The 21,013-nt window shown below is 37.1% G+C and overlaps 1 protein-coding gene across 2 annotated transcripts in view; it reads right to left on the bottom strand.

The window, feature by feature from the left end:
* VMP1 (vacuole membrane protein 1) overlaps positions 1 to 21,013 on the bottom strand; it is a 128,531-nt gene that overhangs the window by 101,003 nt on the left and 6,515 nt on the right. For both annotated transcript variants that reach the window (XM_079905408.1, XM_079905407.1), the window contains exon 2: positions 1,887 to 1,988. In XM_079905408.1, coding sequence (XP_079761534.1) covers positions 1,887 to 1,962 — 76 coding nt within the window. In that variant the 5' untranslated portion in view covers positions 1,963 to 1,988. The remainder of the gene's footprint in view (positions 1 to 1,886; positions 1,989 to 21,013) is intronic.

Raw genomic sequence — 21,013 nt, 5'->3', positions numbered from 1 at the left:
AAACATTAGTGTAGAAGTTAAAACAGGATGCTCACTTTTTCCAGTTACTTTCATTATTCACCTACCTTCCCATCCCACATCTGAAGGACTGCATATAAACCTCAAAAAACAATCTGGTTCACATTGTGACAAGTCTAGGCTATGTCCTGCTGTTCTACTCTTACCATTATTTTTGGAGTTATTTTATTGTCAGGACACAAGTTTCTTTTCTTATACATTACTGGAATGCTAAATTAGCCCACTTTCTATGAAGGGCAATTTAGCACCATATCATAGAACAAAGTGGTTTAGAGCTCAAAACGTGAATGCAAACTACTTGGTTCCAAATCCTGGCACTGCCATCTACTAGTCATGTGATCTTGGGTAAGTTAATTACCCTTTCTATGCCTCAGTTTTCTCTTCTCTAAAATGAAGATAAAAATAGTACTTACTTTTTAGTGTTTTGCAAAGATTAAATGAGTTAATACATGTATGTATATGTGCAATTAAGGTTAGTTATTATTGGTAATAATAGTAACTCTCTCAGCATCATCTCTCGAAATTATAAATGCATATACCCTGTCACCTAATAATTCCATTTCTAAGAATGATTAGCTGTAAGGAGAAATGACTTTTGTACAAGTTTATTCAATACAGTGTTATTGGTTCTAGCAAAATATTATAAACAAATGTTACCAACAGAGGACAGAGGAGCTATTAAAATATGATAGACTTGTACAATGAAATACTAAGCAGCCATAACAAAGAATAAGTTCTTCATGTACAACCTCTAGGAAATATTAAGTAAAAAACCCCAAACAACACACACCATGGTACAGAATAGAAAGTGTGTCATTCTAACATTAATTTTAAATTCCAAAGGGGTGGGCAGTAGTGGAAGAATACATAAATGTATGTGCTTGTTGAAAGAAAGGAAAGAAAAAATAACATGCAAAAGCTCCTAATGGGATGAGACTACGATATATGCAATGTCTATTTCCAAATCCTGAAACTCCTGTTGAAACGATGCAAAACTTATTGACAACCAAAGTAACCCAAAAGTCAATAAGTGCTGCAAAATACGTTCTGCAAGGCAATGCGGTGATCAAATCAAACAAATGGAAACTACTACTTCAAATAGCTTGCAATTCTACTAATAGAAGAAAATTTCTATGATATAATATTACCATGCTGAAGTATTATTTGCAATGTGTTTGAGATGCCAAACGATTTAAAAGTTAAAAAGAAAACCATTACAATTAACAGAAAAGGAAAACCTTTCATTTTCTTTTAAACAGAAAAAGGAAAGTTCCTACTTAAATCATCTATATAATAGCTGTAATTTTCAGGGTAAATGTGTGAATAAGAGTCAAATATACTGAAATTCACCACAAATTCCTAGTTTGGTTAAAATATAAATTTATTTGTTTCAAACTAAAATTTAAAAATAAATCCACAATAATCACATTCTGACTTTTTGGATAATTATAAAATTAGGATTAGCGTAATAAGTAAATTTATAATCTACTTCTAAAGTTACAACATAGCATGATAAAACTAAGTGCCAAACAAAGCCAAATAAATATTTACCACACCACAAGATTAAAAAATAATAATCTTGTACCTAGAACACTGCTGATGGCCAGGCTGCTTCTGCTATCGCTGTGAAAAATCCCCTCATAGGCCCTTATATACCCATAATTTAATTTACTATGAAGATGAAGCAAAAGATAATCAATCTTTTACAAGATTTATAAGAATTTTATGTATCCTATATTATTATATAAGATATTATTTTGTTAACAAAAGATAATAAATATTAGATATAATATATTTCTAATTTATTCCAATGGAAAAGATATCATTTAAACCCATAGATCTTCTCCCTCCAAACCACCATACTTCACCTGTGAAGTTTCCATTATATTGTTCCTTGTTCATTGCTACACGTCTCTGGTCACAATTTTTTCCATTCTCTGCCATTTCATAGATCAATAACTCTTGAGGAGCTAATAAAACAAAATAAAATCCAGTGATATGTTACATACTTCTGCTTTGCATCTGTGGCTGAATGAAACTGAATACAGAAACAACATGGGAATAATCCCCACATGCTATCTCAATAATGTGTTTATACCTTAATTTTCTCTTTTATAATCAAGATTTAATAATTTGTATAGAAACTGTAGTAGAAGTATTAAAAATATAAAAGCCATGTTGTTGTAATCCTTTTCCAAACAGTTATCCCAGTGATTTTCCAGATTAAAATTCGGAGGCAATTTGTCCACACAAGGATATAAAATACTAGCACCTTCAAGTACTGATAACCTATAAGGTCTAAAGTCTTTCTAATTCAAAATTGAATACCATACATACTATCTACACAAATTTTACCAATCTTTCTGTCCTTTTAGCATTACTTTAAAAAATGATTATATTATCAAACATGTCAAAAATGCTGACACACAGATCCAAGATCAATTTTATTTAGGAAACAATTCTACTGAAAAAAAAAAAGATATGGGCACAGAAGGTGAAAAATGTTTAAGTTTAAGATAAGTTAAATGTACTCTTTATAGCATGATTCATATTACAGGTATAGGTATAAGATATAAATTTTTACTTTAATACCTGTATTACAACATATAAATTGTGCTGACATAATTATTCTACACGAAAACACCAGATTACCTGTGCAGGTATCATTCTTTCAGGTGCTGGTAAAGCAAATCTTTCTACTCAAAAAGCATATCACTTCAAAGTCTCAATGCTGAGTCCTCTGCATGTGCCATGAGTCCTGCTACTCTTATACTCAGCTGATTAGAATATGACATGGTCATGGGTTCAATCTTCCTATGGTTTGTTAGCTGGAGCTATTTTATCTCTTGACTAAAATTCTAACCATATTTTAGGCCTCATAAAGGAAAATAAGTGAAAGACTATAAAGACAGAACAAAGAGCGTACATTCATCACTCCAACAGAAGGTCTCTCCTTTTAGACACAATCCATTTGTGGACACCTGTGTTTTGTTGCCTTCATTTCTCAATGAACAAATAAACATATTAGGAAATAAAGTATAGGTTTCCATTAGCACAGATGGATAGCCTGGAGCAGATGATTATAAGTCTAAAACCTAGATTTGCATACCAGATTTGCCACTAACTAGTTGTGTGACCTTAAGCAAGTCTCATTTTTTCTAGATCTTGATTCTCTGGATCTACAAAAGAAGGACAAAAATTCTCACTTTCACAGGATTAATGAGGATGAAAGAGTGTGTGTTTGGGCATGCAAGGGTGTGTATGAAAAGATATAAATGGCAATACATGGAAAGGGTAGGAGGTATCTGACACAGTAAACCTAGAAACTGTCTATACTAGAGAAACTACTTCATAGCACATGCCTCACTGCTACCATATCAGTGACGTCAGTGTCTTTCATTCAACACTCATTATAAGAGTTCTGGGGTCAGTAATGGGCACTGAAGATATAAATGTGAATAAGACAAGATCCTTCTCCTCGAGCAGGTCATAATCTGGTAGGGAAGCCAGATGAGCACAAGACTTCAATTATAATATAAAACAATGAAACAGATATACAGCAAATAACTTAGTGGGAAGAAAACAGGTTTTAGAATCTAACAGAACTGGATTCAAACCCAAACTTCACAAGTATCTATTTTGAGCTTTGGCAAGTTTCTAAATCTCCCTAAATATCACTTTCTTTAATTTGTAAAATAGAGATAACACGACACACAAAGGGTTACTCTGAGGATTAAATAATATAATGTACATAAAGTACTAGTATATTTTCCCACCTTTCTATATGAACTCAATATATACTGGTTTATAACGATGATAAGGAGAAAGAAAGTACAGGAAAAAGTATGGGAGCTCAGAGGGCAATACATTCAGAGTAGTACCAGAAGCTGAAATTTGATTCTGCAAATTTAAGTCAGAGTTCTGTGAAGATGTTTTCAAAAGACAAGCAATTACAAAAAAAGAAAGACGAAGATAAATTGTGAAACTCTATAAGATCAAAGCATCACAGTAAGTTTGCAAAATGTAAATCTATTCCACAAATCATGCTTTCTGGTTTTATTAATAAAATTAATAGAATATATTTGAAATTGACCATATGATAAAGGAGTTAAAGATTTTCCATCTTCCAATCATTCAACTTGAAGCCATACTTAAGTTCTGAAAACTGTGCGAACTCATATTCAGCCAAATTCTATAGGCAATTCATTTTAGAGATGAACAGCCCTTCACCTACATCACAATAAATAACATTTAATTACTCTGTGATGAAAAGATATAAGAAGGCACAAAAGAGCTTATGTGTTATGAAGAAAACACTCTAAAACCTTTCCCCTGCAAAACACTGATAATTGAGCTCATTTCCCCAGTTATACTCCTTCCCATAGTATCATCTTTAAGAGACGGAAAGAGTTTTATCCAAAACAACTTGGGTCCATTTAAGTTCTTACTTAATAAAAATGGTATTATGCAATTATTCAAAGATGTTTTTAAAGACATTTCAACAGGAATTTTTATTTGAGCAAATAATGTGTTCTTACACAATATGCTAAAAAAGAAAACAGTCTACAGACATTTCCTACTCAAAAAATTCTCTAGAAAAAAAGTCTGGAATTTTGTTTTGTAAGAAATAGCATAGGAGACTAAGTTATTTTCTTTTAATCCGTCTACTTCTTTACAAACAAAATAAATTCACAGTATAAAAAACAATTTTGGGGGGCTTCCCTGCAATGGTTAAGAATCTGCCTGCCAATGCAGGGGACATGGGTTCGATCCCTGGTCAGGGAAGATCCCACATGCTGTGGAGCAACTAAACCCATGCGCCACAACTACTGAGTCTGCAATCTAGAGCCCGTGAGCGACAACTACTGAGCCTATGTGCCACAGCTACTGAAGCCTGTGCGCCTAGAGCCTGTGCTCTGCAACAAAAGAAGTCACCACAATGAGAAGCCCGAGCACCGCAACAAAGAGTAGCCCCCGCTCACTGCAACTAGAGAAAGCCTGCACGCAGCAACAAAGACGCAACACAGCCAAAAATAAAAATAAAAATAAAATAGAGGAGGAACCAAGATGGCAGAGTAGAAGGACGTGCTCTCACTCCCTCTTGTGAGAACATCAGAATCACAACTAGCTGCTGGACAATCATCGACAGGAAGACACTGGAACTCACCAAAACAGATACCCCACATCCAAAGACAAAGGAGAAGCCACAATGAGACAGTATGAGGGGCACAATCACAGTAAAATCAAATCCCATAACTGCTGGGTGGGTGACTCACAGACTGGAGAACACGTATACCACAGAAGTCCACCCACTGGAGTGAAGGTTCTGAGCCCCAAGTCAGGCTTCCCAACCTGGGGGTCAGGCAACGGGAGGAGGAATTCCTAGAGAATCAGACTTTGAAGCCTAGTGGGAATTGATTGCAGGACTTCAACAGGACTAGGGGAAACAGAGACTGCACTCTTGGAGGGCACACACAAAGCAGTGTGCGCATCGGGACCCAGGGGAAGGAGCAGTGACCCCAGGGGAGACTGAACCAGACCTACCTGCTAGTGTTGGAGGGCCTCCTGCAGATGCGGGGGGTGGCTGTGGCTCAATGTGAAGACAAGCACACTGGCAGCAGAAGTTCTGGGAAGTACTCCTTGGCAAGAGCCCTTCCAGAGTCTGTCATTAGCCCCACCAAAGAGCCCAGGTAGGCTCCAGTGTTGGGTTGCCTCAGGCCAAACAACGAACAGGGAGGGAACCCAGCCCCACCCATCAACAGTCAAGTGGATTAAAGTTTTACTGAGCTCTGCCCACCAGAGCAACAGCCAGCTCTACCCACCACCAGTCTCTCCCATCAGGAAACTTCCACAAGCCTCTTAGATAGCCTCATCCACCAGACGGCAGACAGCAGAAGCAAGAACTACAATCCTGTAGCCTGTGGAACAAAAACCACATTCACAGAAAGACAGACAAGATGAAAAGGCAGAGGGCTATGTACCAGATGAAGGAACAAGATAAAACCCCAGAAAAACAACTAAATGAAGTGGAGATAGGCAACCTTCCAGAAAAAGAATTCAGGATAATGATATTGAAGATGATCCAGGACCTCAGAAAAAGAATGGAGGCAAAGATCGAGAAGATGCAAGAAATGTTTAACAAAGATCTAGAAGAATTAAAGAACAAACAAACAGAGATGAGTAATACAATAACTGAAATGAAAAATACACTAGAAGGAATCAATAGCAGAATAACTGAGGCAGAAGAATGCATAAGTGAACTGGAAGACAGAATGGTGGAATTCACTGCTGTGGAACAGAATAAAGAAAAAAGAATGAAAAGAAATGAAGGCAGCCTAAGAGACCTCTGGGACAACATTAAATGCAACAACATTCGCATTATACGGGTCCTAGAAGGAGAAGAGAGACAGAAAGGACCAGAGAAAATATCTGAAGAGATTATAGTTGAAAACTTCCCTATCATGGGAAAGGAAATAGCCACCCAAGTCCAGGAAGCACAGTGAGTCCCAGACAGGATAAAACCAAGGAGGAAACACGCTGAGACACATAGTAATCAAACTGGCAAAAATTAAAAGACAAAGAAAAATTATTGAAAGCAGCAAGGGAAAAACGAAAAATAACATACAACAGAACTCGCATAAGGTTAACAGCTGATTTCTCAGCAGAAACTGCAAGCCAGAAGGGGTGGCATGATATACTTAGTGATGAAAGGGAAGGACCTACAACCAAGATTACTCTGGCGGGCAAGGATCTCATTCAGATTCGATGGAGAAATCAAAAGCTTTACAGACAAGCAAAAGCTAAGAGAATTCAGCACCACCAAACCAGCTCTACAACAAATGCTAAAGGAACTTCTCTAAGTGGGAAACACAAGAGAAGAAAAGGACCTACAAAAACAAACCCAAAACAATTAAGAAAATGGTAATACGAACATACATATCGATTATTATCTTAAATGTGAATGGATTCAATGCTCCAACCTAAAGACACAGACTGGCTGAATGGATACAAAAACAAGACCCATATATATGCTGTCTACAAGAGACCCACTTCAGACCTAGGGACACATACAGACTGAAAGTGAGGGGATGGAAAAAGATATTCTATGCAAATGGAAATCAAAAGAAAGCTGGAGTAGCTATACACTCCTATCAGATAAAATAGACTTTAAAATAAAGAATGTTACAAGAGACAAGGAAGGACACTACATAATGATCAAGGGATCAATCCAAGAAGAAGATATGACAATTATAAATATATATGCACCCAACATAGGAGCACCGCAATACATAAGACAACCGCTAAGAGCCATAAAAGAGGAAATCGACAGTAACACAATAATAGTGGGGGACTTTAACACCTCACTTACACCAATGGACAGATCATCCAAAATTAAAATAAATAAGGAAACAGAAGCTTTAAATGACACAATAGACCAGATAGATTTAATTGATATTTATAGGACATTCCATCCAAAAACAGCAGATTACACTTTCTTCTCAAGTGCGCATGGAACATTCTCCAGAAAAGATAACATCTTGGGTCACAAATCAAGCCTCAGTAAATTTAAGAAAACTGAAATCATATCAAGCATCTTTTCTGACCACAACGCTATGAGATTAGAAATCAATTACAGGGAAAAAAATGTAAAAAACACAAACACATGGAGGCTAAACAATACCTTCCTAAATAACTAAGAGATCACTGAAGAAATCAAAGAGGAAATCAAAATATACCTAGAGACAAATGACAATGAAAACACGATGATCCAAAACCTATGGGATGCAGCAAAAGCAGTATTAAGAGGGAAGTTTATAGCTATACAAGCCTACCTCAAGAAACAAGAAAAATCTCAAATAAACAATCTAACCTTACACCTAAAGGAACCAGAGAAAGAAGAACAAACAAAACCCAAAGTTAACAGAAGGAAAGAAATCATAAAGATCAGAGCAGAAATAAATGAAATACAAACAAAGAAATCAATAGCAAAGATCAATAAAGTAAAAGCTGGCTCTTTGAGAAAATAAACAAAATTGATAAACAATTAGCCGGACTCATCACAAAAAAGAAGGAGAGGACTCAAATCAATAAAATTAGAAATGAAAAAGGAGAAGTTACAACAGACACCGCAGAAATAAAAAGCATCCTAAGAGACTACTACAAGCAATTCTATGCCAATAAAATGGACAACCTGGAAGAAATGGACAAATTCTTAGAAAGGTATAACTTTCCAAGACTGAACCATGAAGAAACAGAAAATATGAAAAGACCAATCACAAGTAATGAAATTGAAACTGTGATTACAAATCTTCCAACAAACAAAAGTCCAGGACCAAATGGCTTCACAGGTGAATTCTATCAAACATTTAGAGAAGACGTAACACCCATCCTTCTCAAACACTTCCAAAAAAATTGCAGAGGAAGGAACACTCCCAATCTCATTCTATGAGGCCATCATCACCCCGATACCAAAACCAGACAAAGATACTACAAAAAAAGAAAATTATAGACCAATATCACTGATGAATATAGATTCAAAAATCCTCAACAGAATACTAGCAAACAGAATCCAACAACACATTAAAAGGATCATACACCATGATCAAGTGGAATTTATCCCAGGGATGAAAGGATTCTTCAATGTACACAAATCAATCAATGTGATATACCATATTAACAAATTGAAGAATAAAAACCATATAATCATCTCAATAGATGCAGAAAAAGCTTTTGAAAAAATTCAACATCAATTTATGATAAAACCTCTCCAGAAAGTGGGCACAGAGGGAACCTACCTTAACACAATAAAGGCCGTATATGACAAACCCACAGCAAACATCATTCTCAAAGGAGAAAACCTGAAAGCATTTCCTCTAAGATCAGGAACGAGACAAGGATGTCCACTCTCACCACTTTTATTCAACATAGTTTTGGAAGTCCTAGCCACAGCAATCAGAGAAGAAAAAGAAATAAAAGGAATACAAATTGGAAAAGAAGAAGTAAAACTGTCACTGTTTGCAGATGACATGATACTATACATAGAAAATCCTAAGAAAACTACTAGAAAACTACTAAAGCTAATCAATGAATTTGGTAAAGTTGCAGGATACAAAACTAATGCACAGAAATTTCTTGCATTCCTATACACTAATGGTGAAAAATCTGAAAGCGAAATTAAGGAAACACTACCATTTACCACTGCTACAAAAAGAATAAAATACCTAGGAATAAACCTACCTAGGGAGACAAAAGACCTGTATGCAGAAAACTATAAGGCACTGATGAAATAAATTAAAGATGATACCAACAGATGGAGAGATATATCATGTTCTTGGATTGGAAGAATCAACATTGTGAAAATGACTACACTACCCAAAGCAATCTACAGATTCAATGCAATCTCTATCAAATTACCAATGGCATTGTTTACAGAAATAGAACAAATCATCTTAAAATTTGTATGGAGACACAAAAGACCCCGAATAGCCAAAGCAGTCTTGAGGGAAAAAAAACGGAGCTGGAGGAATCAGACTCCCTGACTTCAGACTATACTACCAATCTACAGTAATCAAGACAATATGGTACTGGCACAAAAACAGAAATATAGATCAATGGGACAAGATAGAAAGCCCAGAGATAAACCCATGTACCTATGGTCAACTAATCTATGACAAAGGAGGCAAAGATATACAATGGAGAAAAGACAGTCTCTTCAATAAGTGGTGCTGGGAAAACTGGACAGCTACATGTGAAAGAATGAAATTAGAACACTCCCTAACACCATACACAAAAGTAAAGTCAAAATGGATTCTAGGCCTAAATGTAGGACCGGCCACTATAAAACTCTTAGAGGAAAACATAGGAAGAACACTCTATGACATAAATCACAGCAAGATCTTTTTTGATCCACCTCCTAGAGTAATGGAAATAGAAGCAAAAATAAACAAATGGGACCTAATGAAACGTCAAAGCTTTTGCACAGCAAAGGAAACCATAAACAAAACTAAAAGACAACCCTCAGAATGGGAGAAAATATTTGCAAACGAATCAACAGACAAAGGATTAATCTCCAAAACATATAAACAGCTCATGTAGCTCATATTAAAGAAACAAACAACGCAATCCAAAAATGGGCAGAAGGGGCTTCCCTGGTGGCACAGTGGTTGAGAATCTGCCTGCCGATGCAGGGGACACAGGTTCGTGCCCCGGTCCTGGAAGATCCCACATGCCGTGGAGTGGCTGGGCCCGTGAGCCATGGCTGCTGAGCCTGCGCGTCCGGAGCCTGTGCTCCGCAACGGGAAAGGCCACAACAGTGAGAGGCCCGCGTACTGCAAAAAAAAAACCAAAAACAAAAATGGGCAGAAGACCTAAATAGACATTTCTCCAAAGAAGACATACAGATGGCCAAGAAGCACATGAAAAGTTGCTCAACATCACTAATTATTAGAGAAATGCAAATCAAAACTTCAATGAGGTATGACCTCACACCAGTTAGAACGGGCATCATCAGAAAATCTACAAACAACAAATGCTGGAGAGGGTGTGGAGAAAAGCGAACCCTCTTGCACTGTTGGTGGGAATGTAAATTGATATAGCCACTACGGAGAACAGTATGGAGGTTCCTTAAAAAACTAAAAATAGAATTACTGTATGACCCAGCAATCCCACTACTGGGCATATACCCAGAGAAAACCATAATTCAAAAAGACACATGCACCCCACTGTTCACTGCAGCACTATTTACAATAGCCAGGTCATGGACGCACCCTAAATGCCCATCGACAGACGAATGGATAAAGAAGTTGTGGTACATATATACAATGGAATATTACTCAGCCATAAAAAGGAACGAAATTGAGTCATTCGTTGAGACGTGGATGGATCTAGAGAGTGTCATACAGAGTGAAGTAAGTCAGAAAGAGAAAAAAGAAATATTGTATATTAACGCACGTATGTGGAACTAGAAAAATGGTACAGATGAACTGGTTTGCAGGGCAGAAGTTGAGACACAGATGTAGAGAACAAATGTATGGACACCAACGAGGGAAAATCACGGTGGGGTGGGGATGGTGGTGTGCTGAATTGGGCGATTGGGATTGACGTGTATACACTGATGTGTATAAAACTGATGACTAATAAGAACCTGCTGTATAAAAAAAAAAAACTAATACTAAACTTTCTTTGGGTTATTTGTATGGAAATATGTTAATGTAAATGTTTCAGACATTACATGAAATTCCTAAGGATCTTATATGTTCTGGTATAATGTTATAAGTCATAATTCTAATTATTACTTTAAAATGTATATCTCAGAAATAACTAAATATTACTTTAAAATGTATATCTCAGAAATAACTAAATAACTAAATAACTAAATTTCCTTGTCAATTGCATTATGAACTTCCATCAAATCTTTAACCGTGGTCATTTTTAAGTCTTTTGTCATTTACAGACAATTCTGGGTATACTCTGACGCTTTTGCAAAAATGTTCCTATAAAAGGGTTTCATCTTCAAGGAATTCATGGAAAAGACTCTGACAAGTACATGTTTCTGGTAACTGACTATACTGCTGAACTGAATTAGTGAGCATTTTCAGAACTCTAATGGAAAACTGATGAATTCATAAAGATCAAGATAAAAAAAATTAATTACATGGGACTGAGTGAACTGATGAGGATGATTATAACTTTTGTGACTTTCTGTTTGAATAAAAAAAATGTTAAAAAGAAAAAAAGAATGGATGTCGAATTTTATTAGAGGTGTCTTTTTTATTACTTTACTGTTTACTAACAGATTTCCCAATATTGACTACATTTCTACAAAATCAGTGTCATTTTTTATACTTTTAATGTAATGTGGGACTCCGTTTGATACTAATTTATATTTACATCAATATTCAAAAGTGACTGTTTTTAGTGCTATCTTTGCTAGATTTTATCAGTGTTATTGTGGCTTTATAAAGAGAACTGGAAAACTTTCTGTGTGAACTAGAACAACTTTAATAGCAGATCCTCTTGAAAATGGGAAAAAATTTACCCATGAAATAATGTGGGCCTGGAGCAATTTTTAAAGAAGTAGCTCTCTGGTAACTTTGTTTTGGCTTTCAAATTTATTTTGAAAATGGAGATAACCCAAAGGTGTATCTGCAATTATTTACTTTTCTCATTCCGAATTTTATATTTCTGTATCATCCCTTTTTTCCTTTATTCAGCTAGCATAGTTTAGTCTACCGTTTTGGTTTTCCCTTCCAAAGAACCAGCTCTTATAATTTCTGACTATATTTTCCCTTTTAATATATTAATATCAGTGTTAACTTTATTAAGTCTGTTTTCCATAGGTTTATTTCATTGTTTCCTTTTTTTTTTTTTTTTTTTTTGCGGTACGCAAGTCTCTCACTGTTGTGGCCTCTCCCGTTGCAGAGCACAGGCTCTAGACGCACAGGCTCAGCGGCCATGGCTCACTAGCCCAGCTGCTCCGCGACCGGGGCACGAACCCGTGTCCTCTGCATCGGCAGGCGGACTCTCAACCACTGCGCCACCAGGGAAGCCCTCATTGTTTCCTTTTAATACTCTTAAGTATTTAGTTTTTATTCTTTTTCAGTTACTCAAGATGTTTTCTCATAAATTTGGCTTTGGCCAACTCCCACAGACATGAATATACATTGATCTCATTATGTTATTTCCTAGATAATATGTAACTGTTTTCAAGTTCCTCTTTGATACAATAAAGTATCCAGAGTTGCAAAAAAATAATAAAATAAAATAAATTTAAAAATAAACAAATAAAAATAAAAAACAATTTTTGAAAAACTTTTGCCAATTTATAGCCCCACTCCCCTACAGAGAAGTTGGGGGTTGAGGCTGAAAGTTCCAACCTCTAATCATGCTTTGGTTTTTTTGGTGACTAGTCCCTATCCTGGAGGCAACTAGGGGCCGGACAAAAGTTGCCTCATTATAAAAGAAGATGTTCTTATCACTCACATTACTCAGGAAAACTACAAAGGATTTAGGAGCTTTGTGCCAGGAACTGGGACAAAGACCAAATATAGATTTCTTATAACACAATTACTCTGTAAGGAGAGAATATGCTAGTTATGGGCTGTATTGTACCCCTCCCCCATTCATATGCTGAAGCCCTAATCCCCAATGTGACTGTATTTATAGTTGGGGCCTTTAAGCAGGTAATTAAGGTTAAATGAGGTTCTAAGGGTGGGGCCCTAGTCAGATAGAACTGGTGTCCTTATAAGAGGAGAAAAGAGACACTCTCTCTGCATGCACACAAAGGAAAGGCCATGTGAGGACACAACAAGAAGGCAGCCATGTACAAGCCAGGAAGACAGCTAGCACCTTAATTTTGGACTTCCAGCACCCAGAACTGAGAACATAAATTCGGTGTCCCAAAGCTGCCAATATGTCTATTTGAGGGCCAAATCAGGGCAAGCAGCATTTCACCTGTACTCCACACTCCAAGACTGAATGCATCCACGCTATTCTAATTGTGTTCCCCTTCCCACCTGAAAGTAGTTTAACTTCTTTGGAGCTAAAAGAATCCTACCAACATCACTTACTAGTTGCATAGCCTTGGGTAAGTAATTTCAGCCTCTGCACTTGAGTTTATTTGTAAAATATCCCCATTCCTATTTTCATGCCATCCTTAAATGTCTTTTGTGTTGCTTTGGGGGACTCTCGGTTATTTATTTTCTCTACTTCAAAAAACAATTATACATAATTGTCCTGCACAGAGTCTGGCACATAGCAGGCACTTAATGTTAGCTTCTCCACACCCTTTCCATGAATGTCTCAATTTTCCAAAATAATCATAGTCAAAACTACCCAAGTGTTCCCTTACAGACATTTGTTTTCCGTATTTCTATACTATAGAAGAGACTGCACAACTGATTTCTATAGAAGCATCCACAGAAAAATCTTAGTTTATGTTGGATAACAAAAATAAGTTATTTTTCATCAATGCAAACAGTTTGAAAAGTACCAAAAGGACAATCTGTTAAAAATTATTACAGGGTAGGGACTTCCCTGGTGGCGCAGTAGTTAAGAATCCGCCTGCCAATGCAGGGGACCCAGGGGCGATCCCTGGTCTGGGAAGATCCCACATGCCGCGGAGCAACAACTATCGAGCCTGCGCTCTAGAGCCCGTGTGCCACAACTACTGAAGCCCACAGGCCTAGAGCCCATGCTCTGCAACAAGAGAAGCCACTGCAATGAGAAGCCTGCACACTGCAACGAAGAGTAGCCCCCGCTCGCTGCAACTAGAGAAAGCCCACGCGCAGCAAGGACGACCCAACGCAGCCAAAAATAAATAAATAAATTTATATTAAAAAAATTATTACAGGGTAAAAAAGCTCTAGCCAATGCAGGTAGGGTAAGAGGCAATAATCATTTTTAAGGAGAGCCACTTTTCACAGTTTAATGAGGTAGCATGAATTTTGGAAATTTGTTACTAAACGGTGTGAGTCAGATATGGGAATGAATCCAAAGTATTACTAGCCTGTTTAAAAGACTGAAATCTCCTCAAAAAGGAATCTAGCACATGACATATTTTGACATTCAATGCAGCCCTGTAGTGAGACTGTTGTAATATCAATTTGAACAGCATGCATCCAAGTTAGTTTTGTTTCTAAGAATGAAATTGTTGAAATAATCTCTATAGGTATGTGGATGGGATGAGAAGACAGAAATAGAAAAGAAGCATAACTCAAACATCAAATTATTTTCATTGTGAAGATATATCTAGATGCAAGAAATGCTTTAAAAGGCTGTAACCAGCAGATTTTAAATACAGCTGAAGCACTTAAAATCTACGTTTGATATTAAAACATGTGGAGTTTTTTTGTTTGTTTCTGGTAGAAGTGCTCAGAAAATACTGCTAAAATCAGCTCACAAAGGTTCTTTGTAGGCTGTATATCCAGTGTGCTAAGACTATAATACTCCATTCATTTTAAACATTAGCTACCCTTGTAATGCAAAAACAATGTAAAAGTAAATTACTGTGAGTTCCCCAAAGCGACACAAAAAACATTTAAGGATGACATGAAAATGGCAATTCACTGAGTAATATGAGTTAATGGAGAATTGACCAAGATGAAAATAAAAACAAAATATAGTGAAGCCACTGATTCTAATTTTCTTCATCACTGAATTCCAAAATAAAATGAACAAACTTCCTTTTAAGAAAATCATGTATGGAATCCAAAAAAAAAAAAAGGTTCCGATGAACCAAGAGGCAGGACAGGAATAAGGACGCAGATGTAGAGAACGGACTTGAGGACATGGGGAGGGGGAAGGGTAAGCTGGGATGAAGTGAGAGAGTGGCATGGACATATATACACTACCAAATGTAAAACAGATAGCTAGTGGGAAGCAGCCGCATAGCACAGGGAGATCAGCTTGGTGCTTTGTGACCACCTAGAGGGATGGGATAGGGAGGGTGGGAGGGAGGGAGACGCAAGAGGGAAGAGATGTGGGGGCATATGTATATGTATAGCTGATTCACTTTGTTATAAAGCAGAAACTAACACACCATTGTGGAGCAATTATACTCCAATAAAGATGTTAAAAAAAAAAGAAAATCATATGATTCTACTTTCTTGCAAAAATATCAAGTCAGCTTTCTCAATCATACAAGGCATATAAAGATATCCAACTAGAGAATATTATATCTTTCGGTAACCTTTCTTGCTTTCAGAGTGTGTGTCCTTGGTTGGATTATTTAGTACATTGAGTCACAGACTGTTCCAAAATAGCTGTAGATTTCCCGTAAAACCATTAAGAAACTGCAATTTATGCTTGGAAACTTAATAAATAAATACTGTAAGCGAAGAGTAATATATCTTGACCAGTGAGGTTTTGATATAGTTTTCTGCTTGTGCAGGAGTATAAAGACAAAGATAATTCCAACACCATGCACAGTATCAGAGTGATTATCAGATCATCTGGCTTTGAGAGCCAGAGAGTATCTATCACATGGTAGCAACAGTTTAACAATGTGTTCTCTGAAAAGTCATTATTTGAATGAGAATATATGAAAAACATTCCTTTAATCTTTCTGAACTTTCTAAAGCTTTGGGAAATTAAGAAGTTAAAATCCCAAGTTAGGTAACAAAAGAATTCAAAATCTCCATAAATCTCCTAATAATGGGTTAGCAGGTTATAAGTGTATATTTTTCTGGCCTAAAACGTCCCTCAACTTAATTAAGTGAAGTATAAAGTATACTCAACTCATCATAGTCTAACTGTTGAAAAAGGCCACTGTTCCAGATCTAACTTTTAATTAGATAAAATTTTAAGTAAAAATCCAAATTTTAGGTCTTCCCTGGTGGTGCAGTGGTTGAGAGTCCACCCGCCGATGCAGGGGACACGGGTTCATGCCCAGGTCCGGGAAGATCCCACATGCCGTGGAGCGGCTAGGCCTGTGAGCCACGGCTGCTGGGCCTGTGCATCTGGAGCCTGTGCCCCGCAACGGGAGAGGCCACAACAGTGAGAGGCCCGCGTACCACAAAAAAAAAAATAAAAAAAAATAAATCCAAATTTTAAAAAGATACAACCTGGAAGACACTTTAGGGACTCCCTTTTTGCAAGTCTGATAGGTTTTGGGGAAGGTTTCTTCATCTCTCACTTTTCAATATGTAAAAATATCTTATGTTCCTATGCGTAAAAACATGATTTTATTTTCACAGGGAAAATGCATAACTTGTGAAATTACAACTTGAAAAATCCCATTTTTCATTTTCTCTCAATCTACTTCTTTTTTTTTTTTTTTTTTTTTGCGGTACGCGGGCCTCTCACTGTTGTGGCCTCTCCCATTGCGGAGCAAGCCTCTGGACACACAGGATCAGCGGCCTTGGCTCACAGGGCCAGCCGCTCCGCGGCATGTGGGATCCTCCCAGACCGGGGCACGAACCCATGTCTCCTGCATCAGCAGGCAGACTCTCAACCACTGCGCCACCAGGGAAGCCCTCTCAATCTACTTCTTAAATGTTCATTCAGTTTTTCATAACCAGTGCAATTTTAGCAAAACATTTTCATCAAAAAGATGGGCGAGTAAGAGTAAGGTCAAGAATTAAGGTAGTGGGCTTCCCTAGTGGCGCAGTGGTTAAAAATCCGGCTGCCAATGCAGGGGGACACGGGTTCGAACCCTGGTCCAGGAAGATCCCACATGCCGTGGAGCAACTAAGCCCGTGCGCCACAACTACTGAGCCTGCACTCTAGAGCCCGCGAGCCACAACTACTGAAGCCCGAGTGCCTAGAGCCCGTGTTCTGCAACAAGAGAAGCCACCGCAGTGAGAAGCCCGTGCCCCTCAACGAAGAGTAGCCCCCGCTCACCGTAACCAGAGAAAGCCCGCATGCAACAAAGACCCACCGCAGCCAAAAATAAACAAATAAATAAATATATAAAATTGTTAAAAAAGGTTGAAAATAAAAAAAAAAAAGACAAAAGTCATTATTAGGGAAAGAGGACAATGATAAAAGGTTCAACTCACCAGGAAGATACAACAATTCTAAATTTGAATTCACCTAATAGAATATAGCATCAAAATTTACAACACAGGGGCTTCCCTGGTGGCGCAGTGGTTGAGAGTCCGCCTGCCGATGCAGCGGACATGGGTTCGTGCCCTGGTCCAGGAAGATCCCACATGCCGCAGAGCGGCTGGGCCCGTGAGCCATGGCCGCTGAGCCTGCACATCCGGAGCCTGTTCTCCGCAACGGCAGAGGCCACAACAGTGAGAGGCCCGCGTACCGGGGGGAAAAAAATTACAACATAAAAATAGATAAAGATACACAGATATATGAATAAATCCAATATTATATTGGGAGATTTCAAAGCAACTGTTCATAACTGATATTTCAAGCAAACAAAAACAAGACATTCAATAAGATAGAAGATTTTAACAATAAAATTAAGAAATAAAATATAGGGGGGATATGTATAAAATTCAGCATCTGGCAATTAGCGAATACATATTTTTTCATAAGCCACTTATCATAATTAAGCCAAGAAATAAGTCACAACAAATTCCAAACAATGGGCATCACAGACCACATTCTCAACCCAGAAATTAGGTCAAACTTTAGCAACAAAAATGTAAGATTTGTACACAATTAGAAGTTAAGGCACACAGTTCTAAATAACTCGGGTCAAAATAAGAGAAAACTGAAAAATGCTCAGAACTACTAGAACTAATAAGTGAATTTTAGCAAGGTCACAGGTTAAAGGTCAAAATCAATACTCTATTATATACTTGGAAAACACAGAAAGTTGAATTTTTTTAAAGTTCATGTAGTCCCCAGATTGCAGTTTTATGAAAGATGCCAAAATATTCCTTGCATGGTCATTTCAACACAGGCTTTTGGCAGAAGTCTAAGGACATAATGTTAAGTAGATATCTATGTCCACTTAGCAAACAACGAAAGAAATATTGAAGACAACATGTTGTAAGACTCACAAACCTCCTGAGATTTTTTTTTTTTTTTTTTTTTGCAGTACTAGGGCCTCTCACTGTTGTGGCCTCTCCTGCTGCGGAGCACAGGCTCCGGACGCGCAGGCTCAGCGGCCACAGCTCACGGGCCCAGCCTCTCCGCGGCAGTGGGATCTTCCCGGACCGGGGCATGAACCCGTGTTCCCTGCATCGGCAGGCAGACTCTCAACCACTGCGCCACCAGAGAAGCCCTACTGCGCCACCAGGGAAGCCCAGATCTTTTGTTTTCATTAATTCATAAAGTATTTATTGATGTCACAATGTATATACTTGTTCTGCATGTGGCCTAGAAATAATCATGAATATCTCATCTTTAGATGATCCTTAGGTATTCATATATGATTTATATATCCATTTGGTTCTAAGGAAAAATTATGCTTACTGTCAATTCAATCTCTGAGGTATATAAATATGTGTGTGTGTGTGTGTGTGTGTATATATATATATAAAATTCTGTTTTCAACTACTATTTTTATGAGATTTAGATTTTCACCTATACCAAGGGGAGGATATACAGTTAAAAAGAAAAAAATTCAATAAAAATATTTTGTGGGTCTAAAAAAAAAAGTTCATGTACTGAGAGGGACTTAGAGGTAAGTTTGACAAAATACATACAAGACCTATTCTAAAAAATTTTTTTAAAAGAAATCACAGAGGGCCTAAATAAATAGGAAAATACATATGTTCATCATTTGGAAGTCTCAATATTGTTACTATGTCAATTTCCCTCAAACTAATGTATAGCTTTAATGCAATCTCAACCAAAACTCAAGCAGGCTTTTTTTAAAAATTGAAAGTGACAAATGGATTCAAAATTATATGGAAATGCAAAGAATTTAGAATAGCTAAAACAATTTGGATAAGGAATAGAGGTGTAAGACTTGCACTAATTGATTTCAAGTCTTGCTTTACTTTAAAGCTACAGTAATCATGACAGTGTGGTTTTGGCAAAAGGATAGATACAGATCAATGGAACAGAACAGATAATACAGAAATAGACCCACATACATAGGGTCAATTACTTTTCTACAAAAGTACAAGGCAATTTAATGGTGAAAAGAATGTCTACTTCAACTGAACATTCTTATGAAAAAAGTGAACATTGACCCTCTCTCATATGTAACACCTGATTTGAAATGGATCACAGATCTAAATGCAAGAACTAAAACCATAAAGCTTCCAGAAAAAAAAAAAACCCAAAACAACACAGGAAAAATCTTGGTGATCTTGGGGTAGACAAATATTTCTTAGGATTTAAAAAGCATGCACCATAAGAGAAAAAAATGTATAAACTGGACTTTAACAAATTTAAAAACTTTTGCTCTTTGAAACACATTGTTAAGAAAAAAAAAGGTAAGCCACAGAATGAGAGAAAATACTTGCAATACACGTATCTGACAAAGTTCTCGAATCCAGAGTATATCTATCTCTCTGTACATATGTTAGAGTAATAAATAATGAAGATGTGTTTTATAGGTATGGCGATAGACAAACTGACCAAGAAACAGAAAATGTCGCTTCTCAAAAGATTCTTGTATATTTGGAACTCTACATGACAGAGATGGCAAGATAGATCAGTGGGGATCAAACTGATTATCCATAAAAGAAAAGAAAATCTGGATCCCTACTTTGAACCACACATAAAATTTAATTCCAAATGGGCTGAAGATTTAAAAGTCAAGAAGCAAAACTTTCAGAAGAAAACATAAATGCCTTTCTGCCTTGGGGTAGGAAAGGATTTCTTGAGACATACGCAAGAGCTAACCATAAAGAAAAAGACTGATAAATTGGACAACATTGAAATTAAAATTTAAATTCATCACAAGATATCTTAAGTGAGAAGACAAACCACAGAAAGATATAACCGAAAAGGACTAGTAGGCAGATAATAATTTTAAATTATTAAGAAAAAGACAAATAATCCTACAAAACTAAAACAGGCAAAAGACATGAAGAGGTATTTCACAGCAGAGGATCTACTTGACCTCACTGACATCCTAAAAATATAAACCAAGATCACAATGAGGTATCATTTGTATCCATTATCTTTTTTTTGTAAATTTTTATTGGAGTATAGTTAATTTACAGTGTTGTATATCCATTATCTTTTGCTATGTTTAACAACGTAACTCCAAAACTTAGCAACTTAAAAAATCATTTAGTATTTTTCATGATTCTGTGAATTAGGTTGGGCAGTTCTGCTCTGGGCTAGCTTGGCTCTTAAGCTAGGCAGGTCTGAGCTGAGATGCCTTGTTTTGGTCCAGCTAGTCCTCTATGCCCCAGTACGTTAGCCTGGGCTTTTCCCACATGGTGGGCTCTGGGTTCAAAAGAGCAGTAAGAGAAGACAGGACCCAATGTACAAGTGCATTGTGTCACACTTGCTGACGTCCCTTTGGCCAGAGCAAGTCACAAAGCCAAGTACAGAGTCAAGGGATGGAATAAGAGACTCTAGAAGTAAAATCATATTGCAGAGGGGTATGCATACGATGATGAGAAGAATC

The sequence above is a fragment of the Stenella coeruleoalba genome, assembly GCF_951394435.1.
Source record: "Stenella coeruleoalba genome assembly, chromosome: 19".
NCBI lineage: Eukaryota > Metazoa > Chordata > Mammalia > Artiodactyla > Delphinidae > Stenella > Stenella coeruleoalba.
The sequence above is the reverse complement of the archived record's forward strand: the minus strand, read 5'-3'. Positions and strand labels throughout refer to the sequence as shown.